Source organism: Galeopterus variegatus, unplaced genomic scaffold (genome assembly GCF_000696425.1).
Source record: "Galeopterus variegatus unplaced genomic scaffold, G_variegatus-3.0.2 Scaffold1394, whole genome shotgun sequence".
Classification (NCBI taxonomy): domain Eukaryota; kingdom Metazoa; phylum Chordata; class Mammalia; order Dermoptera; family Cynocephalidae; genus Galeopterus; species Galeopterus variegatus.
This window is the reverse complement of record NW_007727505.1, coordinates 269216-282764: the sequence shown is the minus strand read 5'-3', so window position 1 is coordinate 282764 and position 13549 is coordinate 269216. Positions and strand designations below refer to the sequence as shown.

At 55.2% G+C, this 13549-nt stretch overlaps 2 protein-coding genes across 5 annotated transcripts; both read right to left on the bottom strand.

Annotated features, from left to right (window-relative positions):
* TUSC2 (tumor suppressor candidate 2) lies at positions 1–3136 on the bottom strand. Its single transcript, XM_008576741.1, has 3 exons — positions 2855–3136; positions 1416–1536; positions 1–1245 (listed from the first exon to the last, which is right to left on the bottom strand). The coding sequence occupies exons 1-3, from the start codon at positions 2998–3000 to the stop codon at positions 1180–1182; spliced, it is 333 nt and encodes a 110-aa protein (XP_008574963.1). The 5' UTR covers positions 3001–3136; the 3' UTR covers positions 1–1179.
* An 847-nt stretch (positions 3137–3983) lies between these two features.
* Positions 3984–13379, bottom strand: RASSF1 (Ras association (RalGDS/AF-6) domain family member 1). Of its 4 annotated transcripts, none has more exons than XM_008576736.1 (6): positions 13037–13379; positions 10674–10780; positions 6235–6339; positions 5747–6044; positions 5508–5623; positions 3984–4893 (listed from the first exon to the last, which is right to left on the bottom strand). In XM_008576736.1, the coding sequence occupies exons 1-6, from the start codon at positions 13284–13286 to the stop codon at positions 4747–4749; spliced, it is 1023 nt and encodes a 340-aa protein (XP_008574958.1). In that variant the 5' UTR covers positions 13287–13379; the 3' UTR covers positions 3984–4746. The 4 variants fall into 4 exon arrangements, with proteins under 4 accessions (XP_008574958.1, XP_008574959.1, XP_008574961.1 ...); XM_008576737.1 differs by having other exon boundaries at positions 10674–10792; positions 13037–13286; XM_008576739.1 differs by having other exon boundaries at positions 6235–6352; positions 10675–10780; positions 13037–13286.
* Between the last annotated feature and the right edge of the window lie 170 nt (positions 13380–13549).

Sequence of the window (13549 nt, the reverse complement as noted above, 5' to 3'; positions counted from 1 at the left end):
TGCAGGATCTACAAATAATTTTATTGAAATTGAACAAATAACACAAGTCTTCCTTGGCTGGAGGCCACCCTCCCCAAGCCATTTCCCACATTCTAGAAGCACAGAGTTTACACAGTAAGGAATTAAAAAAAAAAAAAGTCAGACTCTGCCCCAACATCATCATGGACTAGACTATTATAACCTTCACATTTTAAGTATTCCTTTTATGGTTTTTCCCTCCTTTCTGTCCCTACCCCGGGGCTCCAGTACTTTCCCTTGACTGATCCTAGAGTGGGGACACTGTAGGTGAAAGGGTGGTGGGCTCCTTATAGTTATTGGCACCAGCCCTAGGGTGTTGTCCCTAAACACAGGATGGCAGACAGTCTCCTCCCATGGGGGGCTGGGGGGCCTGGTGCAAAGGCAAGGGGGATTAGACAGGATAGGTGGGTTGAGGCAACTCCCCATAGGCACAGGCAACCACAGCCCATCCTGACCCCAGCCTGTACCCTCTCAAGTGGGGGAGGGGTAGAGGGGGCAACAAGTAGTTACAGTAGGGAGGGATCAGCCTGGGTGGAGGGAGAAGCCTCCCACACCAGCCCCCACTCCTACCAACAGCCAGCAAACTGTCCATCCATCTGAAGGTAGGAACAGATGGGCAGGTAAGTGGGAAAAATCAGGCTGGCACTGCCCCCAGCCTCTGTCCACAGGAGGAATCGAGGTAGCAAATGGCTGAAATGCTCCAACTGGGGGTAAGGGAAGTAAGGGAAAGGAAGTTCCCACTTGTGTACAGCCCACACAGCCCAGGGGTTGGAAGAAGCCAGACCTTGCTTGTAAAGTGCTGTAGCCTCTAGCAGGGCTCGATGCCAGGCAAGCTTGGAAAAAAGCAGGCCAGTCAAGGAACCAGGAACCAGGCATTCCTGACTGACATATGCCTTGCCATGCTTCTTGGAGGGGTGGCTGGGGAGGATGAGCTGGTAAGTCTGCCATTAGCCTTTGCCAGCCACCAACCACCTCTTGTCCATACACAAACCAATACCCAACCAACACCGTGGAACTGCCTCGCTTGCAGTTGAAGGTTCTGGGCCAACGGAGTTTATTCAGGGTTGTGGCTCCAGCCTGGGCTCCTCAATGGAAGACACATCTTGAGCCTGGAGGTTTCTTGCTGGGGCAGGGGGTGCTTGTGTCTGCTACCCCCCAGGCTCACACCTCATAGAGGATCACAGGGAAATCCACGTGGATGCGAGGGGGATCCAGCTTCACGATGCCCTGCCATAGAAAGAGAGGCTAATGAGACTCAGCTCAGGGCTTCTATTCCAGGAAGCCTTCCTGTTCCTCCCAGCTCCTCCCCCAAGAGCCCCCACCATGACAACAGACCCCATCTGGGTCTACCTTCATACACCTGTTGTAGTCTCTGTGACCACTGCCCAGCCCCTCACCTGAGGAATCAGATTCTTATGCACCCGCCTCAGCTTGGCCCGCTTCTGCCCATTCTTGGTGACGATTGTCTCCTCATAGAACTCATGAGCCAGATCCCCATCCTCATCATAGAACATGGAGCTGTGTAGAGGCAGAGGAGAAATGGCTGGGCTGGAGACTCACACCTGGTCATGGCAAATGCCACAGACCACAGGGAAATATGCCCAAGCCCAAGTGGGCAGGAACAATCTTGGTGGGAAGAAGAGAGGATAATATACCTGGAGAATCATTTGCATGGGGTTTGGGGTCTACTAGAAGGAAGTGGGGAGTGGGGTGATGGCCAGTGCTACTCTGTCAGATCCCCAAATAAAGAGGCCACACCAGAGAACACTATCCAGGCAGCCAAAGCCAGTTCTCATTACTGGTTTGTTCAGCAAGAACAACCATTCCAATATCAGGCCCTTGCCTTCATCCAGGACTTCTAGAGTGGGTGGAGTCATGGCCTGGGCATGTTGGTCTCACCCTAGAAGATACTGCTGGCCCAGTGCCAAAGACTGAGATGGCAGATGCTTAAGTTATTATTATTATTTTTTTTAAAGATGACCGGTAAGGGGATCTTAACCCTTGACTTGGTGTTGTCAGCACCACGCTCACCCAGTGAGCAAACCAGCCATCCCTATATGGGATCCGAACCCGTGTTATCAGCACCGCACTCTCCCGAGTGAGCCACAGGCCGGCCCCCAAAGATGCTTAAGTTATGAAGAAGCCTAAAGGGAAGAAGGCTACATCCCCCCACCCCCAGTAGCTGGTGCAGCCAAATTGCCACTGTTGTGTCTCCTTGGTATCGACAGCCAAATCTCCAGCATGGGGAGTGCCTGTCCCCAGCAGCCCACTAGGGCCAGGACAGTCTGGTGTTCCTGTCTGGGCCCCTGGGGGGAAAAGGGAATAGGTCAGCGCTCCAGATCTGGAGAAGATAACTGGGTGAGGGTTTTTCCCCAGCCTCACCCCCAACACTTTGGGGCCCAGCTCTGCTTTCCCAGCCACTACCTTCGGAGGTCCAACCCCACTACTGTGGGGAAAGGAAGCAGCCTAACACGTCATTCTCCCCTTGGGAGAACTGGGGGAGGGGGAGGCTAGGAGCCTTCAACTTGCAGGATAAGATGGAAGGGATGAAAGGAAGAGGTCCTGCAGTCTCATGGAAGCCTTATCTTAGTTTTACCCCGCTGAGAGCCTGACCAAGGACAAGCCTCAGGCCCACTCTTCCCTAATAAGACCAATAGAGCGGCCAGGCCACCAGAAGCCGACTGGCCAGCTTTTCCCACCCCTTGCTCCGATGGTGGCCCAAAATATGAGAGTCGTCCTGGCTCGGCTGTAGGGGATGAGAAGGGCAGGAGCTACCCCTGGGGCGGGACGCCCAGCCACCCACCTGTCCTCCCCGGGGCGGAACCCACGCCCTTACCCGCGGCGCGTGAATACGAAGGGGGGAACGGCTCGGCTTCGAGGCCGCACCAAAGCTTGCTCAGCGCCCGCCGCCTCTGGGCCGCCGCCCCCCGCCGCCGAGGCGAAGGGCCATAGGCCCCGAGCTTTGGAGCCGCTGGCGCCCATGTCAGGGCCGCCAGCGCATGGCGACCCCGCGGCCGCTCCGTTCTCACAGCGCAGTCGGCGCCACCATGCCCTGCCCCAGCATCGGCTCCCAGGTACCGCAGCCGCCGCCGCTTTCCGCAGGCTCGACTGTCTCCCCGGAAACCTCACTTCCGCTTCCGCACGCTCCCTCCTCTGATTGGCTGTTGTTCTCGTCGGCCCGTGGGGTGGGCCAATAGCAGCCCTCAGACCCCGGGCATCCCAGCACGCGCTGCGAGACCCCAGGTCCCAGGCCAACTTCTCTCCAGCCCCGGCAGCTCCCACCCAGCAGAGCGGTGGTTGTGTCTTCCTGTTCTCTGGGACGTGTATCGAGGCTCCTGCGTCCGCGACCACCAGAGCTTAGGTTCAGCGGGCCTGCTCAACCACCAGGGCTTCTCAAACCAGCACTTTCGTGCCTGACCCAGGCCAAGCCGCGGGGTTCCCCTACCCCTTAAGGTTTGGCTTCTATTTTCACAACCGTGTTTTTGTGATCGTCACAGTCGCATGTGAAGAAACCGAGCCTAAGGAAAATTAAGGAATTGGACGCATGTAGAGCTACATTCAGGCCTGAAGAATTTCAAATTCAGTGTTCTTTCCAAACCCACCAGAATGCATGCTTCATAAAACAAGAATTGTAAACAGCTGTACCCTCGGTGTCATGAGTTGTGTCCTGTTCACAGTAGCAGTGCAATAAATATTTGGTGAAGGGCTTATGCCACAGCTTCTCCCACATCTTGGTGTGTGTGTTAAGGGCATGGTTTCCCTAAACTGCAGTTTATTTTAGCCTCCACCACGACCTGAACCCCTGGGTGCTGAGTGATGGCTGAGTACATAAGCATACTACATCTTCACTAACTGGTCTCAAGGTGACCTGGCAAAGGATACCGTATGAGCCTGTCCATCACACGCCTGGCAACCACTGGCTGAAGGGGCAACTGCAGCTGTGGGCCAATAATAGAGTCCAAAAGCAGGAGTATTCTTAATCTTTATTCAGCCAATTCTCTCAGGCCCCAGGCCCTGATGATGACTGTTACCCCAACCCCTTTCCCCACAGGAGGCATTCAGCTGAGGCCACAAAACATTACATACATTCGCGCACTTCATCAAAATACCTGAGGGAGAGACCCTGGCTTTGACTGGCTGGCAAACAAGGTATGGACTTGGACCAGTGCCCACATTCACACAGACCCTGGCCCAGGGACATCCTCCTTGGAGGCACTGAGGCACTGTGAGCCAGCAGGCAATGAAGAGAGAAACCTAGATTCTTCCTTGATGCCTGCCTTATTCTGAGCACCCACCCTTGGCTCTGATAGGGTTATCCTGAGACCCTACCCAAGACCCAAACATACAGCCTTTCTCCATAGATGAGGTCCCTCACCCCTGCAAACATGATCCGTTCTATTTGTAGGGTCTCCAAGATTCTCATACCTGAGACACAAATTAAGATTTCTTGTCTGCTCCATCCCTGCTGCAAGCATGGAGCAGCTTCCCAGGGCAGCCCTGGCCCACCATGACCCAATACACGAGAGCCAGAGGGGTACAGAGCCATGCCCTGATACACCCACTGGTGGACACAGGGGGCGAGCTCCTTCCTGTTCTCTGAGCTCATTTCCCCAGTAGGGGAGGGCCTCCATGCACACTCATTCTTCAGGTCCCATGGGCCCTGTCACACTCACACAGCACGCTCTTGGCGCTGCCTACTCTCCTCCTTCCACCCAGGGATACAAGAGGTCATCCCAGGGGGCAGGCGTGCAGGGCCTCTTGGATCTTCTGGCGGCAATAGGAGTACTTCTGCAGGATCTGGCGGAGGTGCTCCTCCTCTTCCCGCTGCAGGATGCGCAGGAAGTTGTGTAGTTCAGGCATGCTGAAGGCGTCCCACTGCAAGGGGTAGAGGGGAGGTACACAGGCTGCAGCAGGGATGGTCAAGCCAGCAGACCATTCCCAGAGAAGACCAATACATCATAGTCACACAAGCTAGGATAGGGCCTTCTGATGTCAGGCTCTTGCCTGAGTGGTCTGTGCTAGCATCTGCAACCACAGTTTGTATAAAAGATGGGCCCTACAAAACAGTGACCTCACTGAGAGGCAACCAAACCAGATGTTCTCAGTTACTTTTGGACAGGTCATGCCCACACCCTGAGTCTAATCCCACTTCATGGGTCTAATACCTTGGAGCCAGAAAGCTTCCTGATAAAAAGTCTTAATGCCTGAAGGGAGGTCTCACCATGCTGTCGGATAGACTTCTCAATCTCCAGAGGATTTTCCATACCAAGAAAGAGCAAAGCAGCAAGACAATTGTTCCTGGCTGCTTGGGACAGGCCCTAGGTCTTGGCATGAGTGACCTGGAAGCCTTCACTTCAGTTACAACCACTCCTGGAGAGGTTTTGCAGGGCTTGTAGTCGAGCCCAATTCCTCTTCCAACCTTACTGTAGCTACAGCTCATCAGTCCTGTCCAGTGACAACCAAGAAACTAAGGAGGACTGTGTACTCACGTTCACCTCCCCAGAGTCATTCTCCTTCAGGACGAAGCTCATGGCCTTCTCACTTGGTCCTGCAAGAAGCCGCAGCCGCAGGGGCTGCTCATCATCTGACAGCTTCCGCAAGTACACTGAGGGCAAGGCAGGGGGAAGCAGGTGTATGCTCAGAGACAGGTCCAGCTGCCTCAACCCCTGCACACACAGGAGCATGCATATATATCCTCACACAGGGTGGAGTAGGATGGGAAGCTTACCTTGGCCATGACGCTCTGCCCGCTCAAAGAGTGCAAACTTGCGGGGGTCATCCACCACCAAGAACTTGCGCAGCAGGGCCTCGATGACCTCATGTGCCCGTGTGCGGGACAGCACATGCAGGTGCTTGACAGCATCCTTAGGCAGGTAAAATGAGGTGCGGCGTCTCACTGCTGTGCTCCGCCCTGGGCCTCGCCGGGCATCCTGCAAGGAGGGAGGTTTCTTGCTGGAGGGCACTGAGACAGGGCGTACCAGCTTCAGCTGAACCTTGATGAAGCCTGTGTAGGAGCCATCCTTGTTCTAAAGTGAAAGAGAAACAAAACCACGATGGTAGGTTCCAGGTGAGATAAAACACACTAGGGTACTGTCAGTCCACTTGGGGTGAGGGTGGGACTCACTGCTTGGGCCCACCGAAGAATACTTCTGGGCATTAGGCATACGGCTGGGTTCCTGCCCCTCCCCACACTCCCTTCCTGAACAGTCAACTCACCAGGCTCATGAAGAGGTTGCTGTTGATCTGGCCATTGTATTCCTTGATCTTCTGCTCAATCTCAGCCTGAGAAAGGTCAGGCGTCTCCCACTCCACAGGCTCGTCCTGAAAGATAGGCCAGCATGGACATAGGGCCCTTGAGGAAATCCAGGGCTTCTCTGAAAAATGGCCTCTGGGGCAGCCCTTGGAAACCAACTACCTTTGGCCCCGTCTGATATACATAGCTGCCCAGCAGGTAACTGCCTTAAACACATCACTGTTCCTGGTTCTGCACATGTTGGGTGGAGACAGCAAAGGCAGTATCATTGAGTTTCTCTCTGCTGCCTACCTAGGGCCTTCGCACTGGACATGGCCCTAGGGATACCATAGAACCAGGGGCAACTGAAGGCAAATGGCCAGGGGCCAGGAAAAGATGAGGGACTTTGAGGAGGGACTCTTGTTTAAAGTAAAACCATGTATCAACTGCACAGCCTGATTCCAGCACCCTAGCTGGGTTGGAGTCAGGGTTTGTCCTGGAGAAGGCAGCCCATTTTTCCCACTCTGTCCTAGCACAGGGCCATGACCCACTGCAGGGTGGGAGGTGTGGCGACTAATGCACCTCAACAGTACAGCCACCAGTGGGCAGAAGGAGAAGGGTAACCTCTATAACACCCCTCGGTGGGGTACTTGGGGCCAACCCTCCATATCTCAGACATAGTGACGAAATCACTGTGAAATGTTTAATCTTGACCTGCTCTGCACAAAAGGCGACTTCAGGCCAGGCTTCAATCTGTCAGAGGTGTGCAGGCAGCTTCCTGGTAGAGCCTATCCTACAAGTGCCAAGCAGGTAGGCTTCTGCACCTTCCCACACTGTTTGGAGGTTTAACCCAAAGATTGTAGCTCCACCACTCAGCCCCCCATCCATGGGACTGGATTCTTGCCAGAAGGATAGAGTGCGGGCCAGGGCAGCCAGGACTCTTGAATTAACTTTGTTCTACCAAACTCCCTTGGCCCCACTATATCAGCCTTACTTCCTGTTGACGTCAGACAGACCCTCACTGGAATGGGAGTGTCACAGACACAGCTGAGATCACCACTCACCAATGCCCTGCCCCAGAGGAATTCCTAGCAGACACTCCTATAGAATGTTCTTGTACTCAGTTCTGAGCCCAAGACAGCCAATGTTCTCCCTGACTGCTCCCTTGGAGGCCCCTAAACTGCTTAAACCATCTGATGGGAACAAATGAGGACAGATGAGGGAGCAATGTGGAGACCCTGGCCTTTTAGCAGTATGCTCTTTTTTTTTAAAAGATGACTGGTAAGGGGATCTTAACCCTTGACTTGGTGTTGCCAGCACCACACTCTCCCAAGTGAGCTAACCGGCCATCCCTATATAGGGATCTGAACCCGTGGTCTTGGTGTTATCAGCACCACACTCTCCCAAGTGAGCTAACCGGCCATCCCTATATAGGGATCTGAACCCGTGGTCTTGGTGTTATCAGCACCACACTCTCCCAAGTGAGCTAACCGGCCATCCCTATATAGGGATCTGAACCCGTGGTCTTGGTGTTATCAGCACCACACTCTCCCAAGTGAGCTAACCGGCCATCCCTATATAGGGATCTGAACCCGTGGTCTTGGTGTTATCAGCACCACACTCTCCCAAGTGAGCTGTGGGCTGGCCCTACCAGTATGCTCTTTACCTAGAACCTACTGCTATTCAGCAGCCAGCAGGCCGAGGACTGAGGCTGGGGTCTCACAGGAAAAAAGTAATGGGGGAGGGGTAGGAACTGAAGCCCATTTGCTTCCCCAAGTTTCCAAAGGTGTGGATGGAGGAGAGCATTGAGGAGTGAAAACCCAGCAGAAACCTTGTTGGGGACAGTGGGCAACCCTGTCAGGCTAGTAAGAACAAATGGTGTGGGACCTGGAAAATGGGGGACCTACGGGGTAAAATGAAAGCTGGAGGCTGGGAATGAAGGGTGGATGTGTTTGTTCAGGCCCAAGGAGAGGACTTGGGACAGGAAGAAGTGCCCAATAGGAAGGAGTGCCCAGATGGAAGGAGTGCTAGGGGCAGGAGGACACTGAACAGACTTTCAGAAGAGAAGGAAGAACATTCTGTTTACAGAACTGGGAGGGCACAATCTTATTTCCCTTCCTTGTGATCGCTCTGAGCTCCAGCCTGGGCATGAGAAAGCTTGCTCCTTTCTCTTCCCTTCCTGGTTTATCCAGGAGCCCTGAACAAGGACACAGTGACCTCAGTTCCAGAGCCCCCTCCCTTCTCCAGGTGAATCTCCCTCAGTATCTTCATTCTTAGAACAAGGGACTTGAACTAGATGCTCTGCACTGTCCTGCCAGGATCCTAGAAGAGGAAGAGTTTTTGTTTCCTAAGCTGCCTGCTGGAAGAGGATTCCAACAGCCCTCCCAGAGGCACGCATAGAACCATGGAATTTCCCCTTCTCCTGCACCATAGCGACCCACCCTTGACTCAATCACTGTCCATAGTGACTGATGGTTTTATTTTACGTACTACTTGGGACTTCTCAGCCTCCTTTTCAATTGGTTAGTGTCTTGTGGTTTCCCCACCTTTCCACAATGGAAAACGTTTGTGGCCTAAGTGACATGGAGACAATCCCAGGAGTCCACATTTGAACCTTGCACCCAAGCTCTGGGCTGAGATTTTGGGATGCTGAGCACCATCTCTTTTGTAGAAATTTTATAAAATTTCATCTAAAGCACTATCCACAACTCCATTTTCTTGGCTCAAGTAAGGAATTCTGCCCCATTGTTGCCAGGTATACTGAGATTCATGGTCCCCATCTCTTCTTCCTGATGCCCAGGCCTAGATCCTCCCCTGAGGTATACTGGCCCGGAACAGTTATCTCAGCCTGGTAGTCACACCTGTGGCACCTGACAAAGAAGTATCTGATAATGGGGACACCTAGGAGACTCTGAGAGTCTCAGCTGCGCTAGCTCCCTACACCTTACAGTCCTGGATTAGTAACCTGGATCTCTTTCCACCTCTCTCAGGGCATTTTACAAACTAGCCTTCCCCCCTCTTGTGGATTAAGTGCTCCTGAATGCTTACCGTCCAAAAAAGGCTTCCTTCCTTTCCATTCCCAAATCCCCTTTCTCCAGATCCACCCTAGAAAGGGGATCAGAATCCTCCACACTCCAGCAGCTGGTGACAGGCTAGGACTGACAAGCGGTGGGGACTCAGCTGGCTCCATCTAGTAGTGTACGATGACGCTAAACTCCCTCCTCCTGTCTTCTAAACATATTTCCCAATTCACAGCGAGGACTCCTCCCTCTCCACTTCCTCCTCCCGTTCCCTGGGGGATGGGGGGGGGGAGTGGTAGTGCTCCAACGCAGAAATCCAGGTGCTAGTCCAGACTGTGCAGGCAGCTTTAGTCATAAGTGGATAATGCCCGTCTCTGGCCTACCCCAAGCTACGAAGTTGCTTCCCCTGGTTCGACCGGTCTGTAACAGAAAAAGCAAGGAGGCCTCGGCACCCAATACCGAGGCGCTGGAATCGGGGCTTTACCCTGAACTGAGAACCCGACACTGGGTTCCGCGGGCCGGCATCCCGCCGAAACCGGCAGGAAGCCACGCTGACGGGAGGGTGGGGCTGTCCACCAACTCTCGACGCGGCAACTTACCGGGGAGGGGCGGGTTTCCAGCGACCGCACCCCGCCCGCCGCCGGCAACCCCTGGCTCCCACCTGGTCCCGGCGCGGCCTGCGAACCAGCGAGGTACGCGCCGTGAAGTACTGCTCGAGCTCCGAGTCCGAGTCCTCTTGGCTGCAGTAGCCACTGCTGGTCGTGCTGCTCCAGGTCATCTCGAAAGAAGGCGTCTCCGCCTCCCCCATCGCCGCGCCCACCCTGTCCCCTAGTCCCCTGCGTCCGTAGCTCCCAACCACCGCCCCGGACGCGTGCGGGCGTGTGCGCGTGTCAGTGTACGCGTGCGCCGGGGCCAGCGCCGCGCCGCACCAGTTAAGACTGAAACGTAGACAGGCGGGATCTAGCCTTGTCTCATTGGGGAAGGAACATCGAGGGGCGGGGACCCACACCCTAGCCTCAGTTATGACCTCATCGCCCAGGCAGCTCAACTCAGTTCCACCTCGCAGGCTCCACCTCCTACGGGGAACGTGTCGGAGCGTGTGCGCATGTGCACAACGTCATCCCCTGGACCGGAAGCAGGTGATGAAAGTGCGCGTGCGCCCAGCCTGGGCTAGCCTCAGTAGTGGTCGGCTTGCGGCCTGTGGGGTCCGCGTGGTGTCAGCACCCGGACACCACTCCGTCCGAGCCCGGGCCAAGAATTAGCCCCTCTCAGCCACCCGGAAGTCGGCTGTAAGAACGCTCATTGCGCGTAGCGCCCGCGCGGCCCTCGGGAACCTCCTGCGCTGTGGATAGCCAGCCCGCGCGTCCCCACCCCGCCCGTCTGCTCACAGGCCCCGCGCTCACCACGTTAGTGTCCCGCTCCAACGCGGGTTCCCAGCCCAGGTCCCGGGGCCCGCAGCAGTCCAAGCAGACGAGTGCGCGGCAACGGTAGTGGCAGGTGAACTTGCAGTCTGCAGAGAGGCCTGGCCGTGAGGCGGAGGATCCCCAGCTCAAGCTTGGGGAAGCGTCCCAGGTTCTAAAGGGAAGCCCTGGGGTGAGGGCTGTTGCCCGCCAAGCTCTGCATTACCGCTCACTGCCACACAGATTCTAGTGTTGGTTACCGGGTGTCTGAAAACTGTCTGGAAGGCCTCATGCGGCTAGGCATCCAGGCCTGCTCAACAGCTGGATCTCTAGCGCTTAGCAGTAGAGCTTCCCCCTTCCGCAAAGCATTGTCAGCCTCTTCCTCTGCCCCTTACTTGAAAAACAGAAACCTTTAACCTAAATCCTCCTCTAATTGCCATCTGTCTCCACTCCCCCCAGACCAGAAACACTGGTCTACATACACTCTGCTTCCTCGTTTTCACTCTCTCCTCTACCCACTCCAGTCGGGCTTGCCTTTCCAGAAAACTGCCCTGGTCAGGGTCCTCAGCGATCTGTGTACTGCCGAATGGAATACAGCGCTCCATTCTCCATTCTCACCTCAGCATCGTTTGATGCTCGCTCCCCTTTACTCCTGGGCCACACTCTCCCGGTTTTCCTCCCACTTCCCTGTAGTTACTGCTCAGCTCCCTTTGCTGCTTCTGTCTCAATTTCCAGATCCAGCGGTGATGTCCGGGGCTCAGTCCTGATCACCGCCCTGATCTGTCTACACTCACCTTCCCCAGCTCCAAGGCTCCAGTATCGGCCAACCCCCTCAGATCAGATATGTGCCAGTACCTTCACTTGGATGTCTAATAGACATTTCAAGTGAACCTGGCCAATATTTAACTCACTTTTCTTCCACCCCTACCCTCACCAAGGTTCCTCATCTCAGCAAAAATTGCCACTATTCCCTCAATTGTTTGAAGCATAAACTTAAACTCATCCATTCCTCCCCTGTCTCTACCTCTGATACACCCCTGAATTGTCCTGTTTCTCATCTTTACGGTCACTTCATTTCTCCATGAGAACACTGCAATGTCCCAGCCCTTGTTCATTCTTTGTATTCTGTCACAACTCCTGTGCTCCCTCCAGATGAACTCCTGTACTGGATGAGAGGGTCTCCATACACACACAGACCTGGGTCACCATCTCTAAGTTCCCAAATGGGCCAGAGCGGTGATTCTCAACCCAGGCTGCACATTAGAGTGATCTGGGGAGTTTTAAAAGTTACTGATGCGGGCCGGCCCGTGGCTCACTCGGGAGAGTGCGGTACTGATAGCACCAAGGCCTCGGGTTCGGATCCCATATAGGGGTGGCCGGTTAGCTCACTGGGTGAGTGTGGTGCTGACAACACCAAGCTGGGGGTTAAGATCCCCTTACCGGTCATCTTTTAAAATAAAATAAAATAAAAGTTACTGATGCGTAGGGCTCACTCCCAGCAATCAATTAAACAGGTCTGAGGTAGGATCCAGGGAGGGAGTTGAAGGGTTGTAAAAGTGTCACAGGTGGGCCGGCTTGTGGCTCACTCAGGAGAGTGCGGTGCTGATAACACCAAGGCCCCGGGTTCGGATCCCATATAGGGATGGCCGGTTGGCTCACTGGCTGAGCGTGGTGCTGACAACACCAAGTCAAGGGTAAAGATCCCCTTACCGGTCATCTTTAAAAAAAAAAAAAAAAAAAGTGTCACAGGTGATTCTAGCTGGTGTATAGCCAGTGGAAGAGCAACCTTTGGTTGCTGGTGATTCCCAGGAGGGTAGAAGGAGTGCTGAGTATGTGGCTGTGTTTTAGCACCTGGTTCACTAGGCCCAAAACTGGTGTTTGCTAAATAAAGACTGAACAAAATCCCTGCTTGTACTCAAAGGAGGCCCACTCAAAGTTCTAACTTTTTCCAGGCCCTCTCCCATAGATAACTTCTCTTCACCCCAGGGATTCTGGAGGGGGAGACAGCGAGAGAATCTTTGGGAAGAGGCAGACCTGGGAATAGGGGCTCAGAGGATAGTAGGCATAAAGGCTTTCTATAGAAGAGCCAAGGCACTTTAAAGATAAACCTGAAATCAGCACCTTGTTATTCATAGGCAACTGCCTCTGCTCAACTGTGCCCAGACGCAGATGGAACGCGACAAGGTATAAACCACCTTTCCGCACTCTCCTCCGTGATGCGGCAAAGGTAACGGACCTGGTCCGCGGGGACCTGGTCCGCGGGGACCGTCCCCGCCGACCCCCTCCGCTGCGACTTCACCCGCAGCTATGGCGCTGCCCCTTGGCTGCCCATTCCGCTCTCGCTGGCGCGCGGGGCCTCTACTCACGCGCGCACTGCAGACCTTTGCGCACGACGCCCCAGATGAAGTCGCCGCAGAGGTCGCACCACGTGTGCGTGGTGGGCCCCGCGGGCTGGAAGCGGTGGCCGCGGCCAGGGACCTGCTGCCCTGAGGGGTTGCGCGCGGTGCCCGGCGTGATGCGCAGCGCGTTGGCACGCTCCAGCCGCGTGCGGCCCGGGCCGACACACCCAGCGGGTGCCAGCTCTCGCAGCTCAATGAGCTCAGGCTCCGCCGACATGGCCCAGTCAGGCCTGGTCCTCGGCAGGCTTTGGGCGCTGAGGAGCGCGAAGCGGGCGGAGCTGCAGGGCGGGCCCCAACTTCGGCGCCGCCCCCCGGAACGATGCAGGACGGCGGGAAAGAGCAGAGGAGAGCGGCTCAACGGAAACCTGGGCACAGGGACTATGTTCGCCCGCAGGCAGCGCGGGGCGAGGGTGGGAGGCGCTCGCGCAGAGACCCCGCCCTTCCTTTCCTTCCCTCATTCATCCCCCTCACCCCACTCTC

Excerpts from the sequence above, each read along its gene's own strand:
- TUSC2 (XM_008576741.1), bottom strand. The coding sequence starts at position 3,000 with ATGGGCGCCAGCGGCTCCAAAGCTCGGGGCCTATGGCCCTTCGCCTCG. Across the intron at positions 1,537-2,854 it reads TTCGTATTCACGCGCCGCGG|CTCCATGTTCTATGATGAGG; the intron begins GTAAGGGCGTGG and ends GCCTCTACACAG. Across the intron at positions 1,246-1,415 it reads ATAAGAATCTGATTCCTCAG|GGCATCGTGAAGCTGGATCC; the intron begins GTGAGGGGCTGG and ends TTTCTATGGCAG.
- RASSF1 (XM_008576737.1), bottom strand. The coding sequence starts at position 13,286 with ATGTCGGCGGAGCCTGAGCTCATTGAGCTGCGAGAGCTGGCACCCGCT. Across the intron at positions 6,340-10,673 it reads TGGAGCGGGACACTAACGTG|GACGAGCCTGTGGAGTGGGA; the intron begins GTGAGCGCGGGG and ends CCTATCTTTCAG. Across the intron at positions 6,045-6,234 it reads GCAACCTCTTCATGAGCCTG|AACAAGGATGGCTCCTACAC; the intron begins GTGAGTTGACTG and ends CTTTCACTTTAG.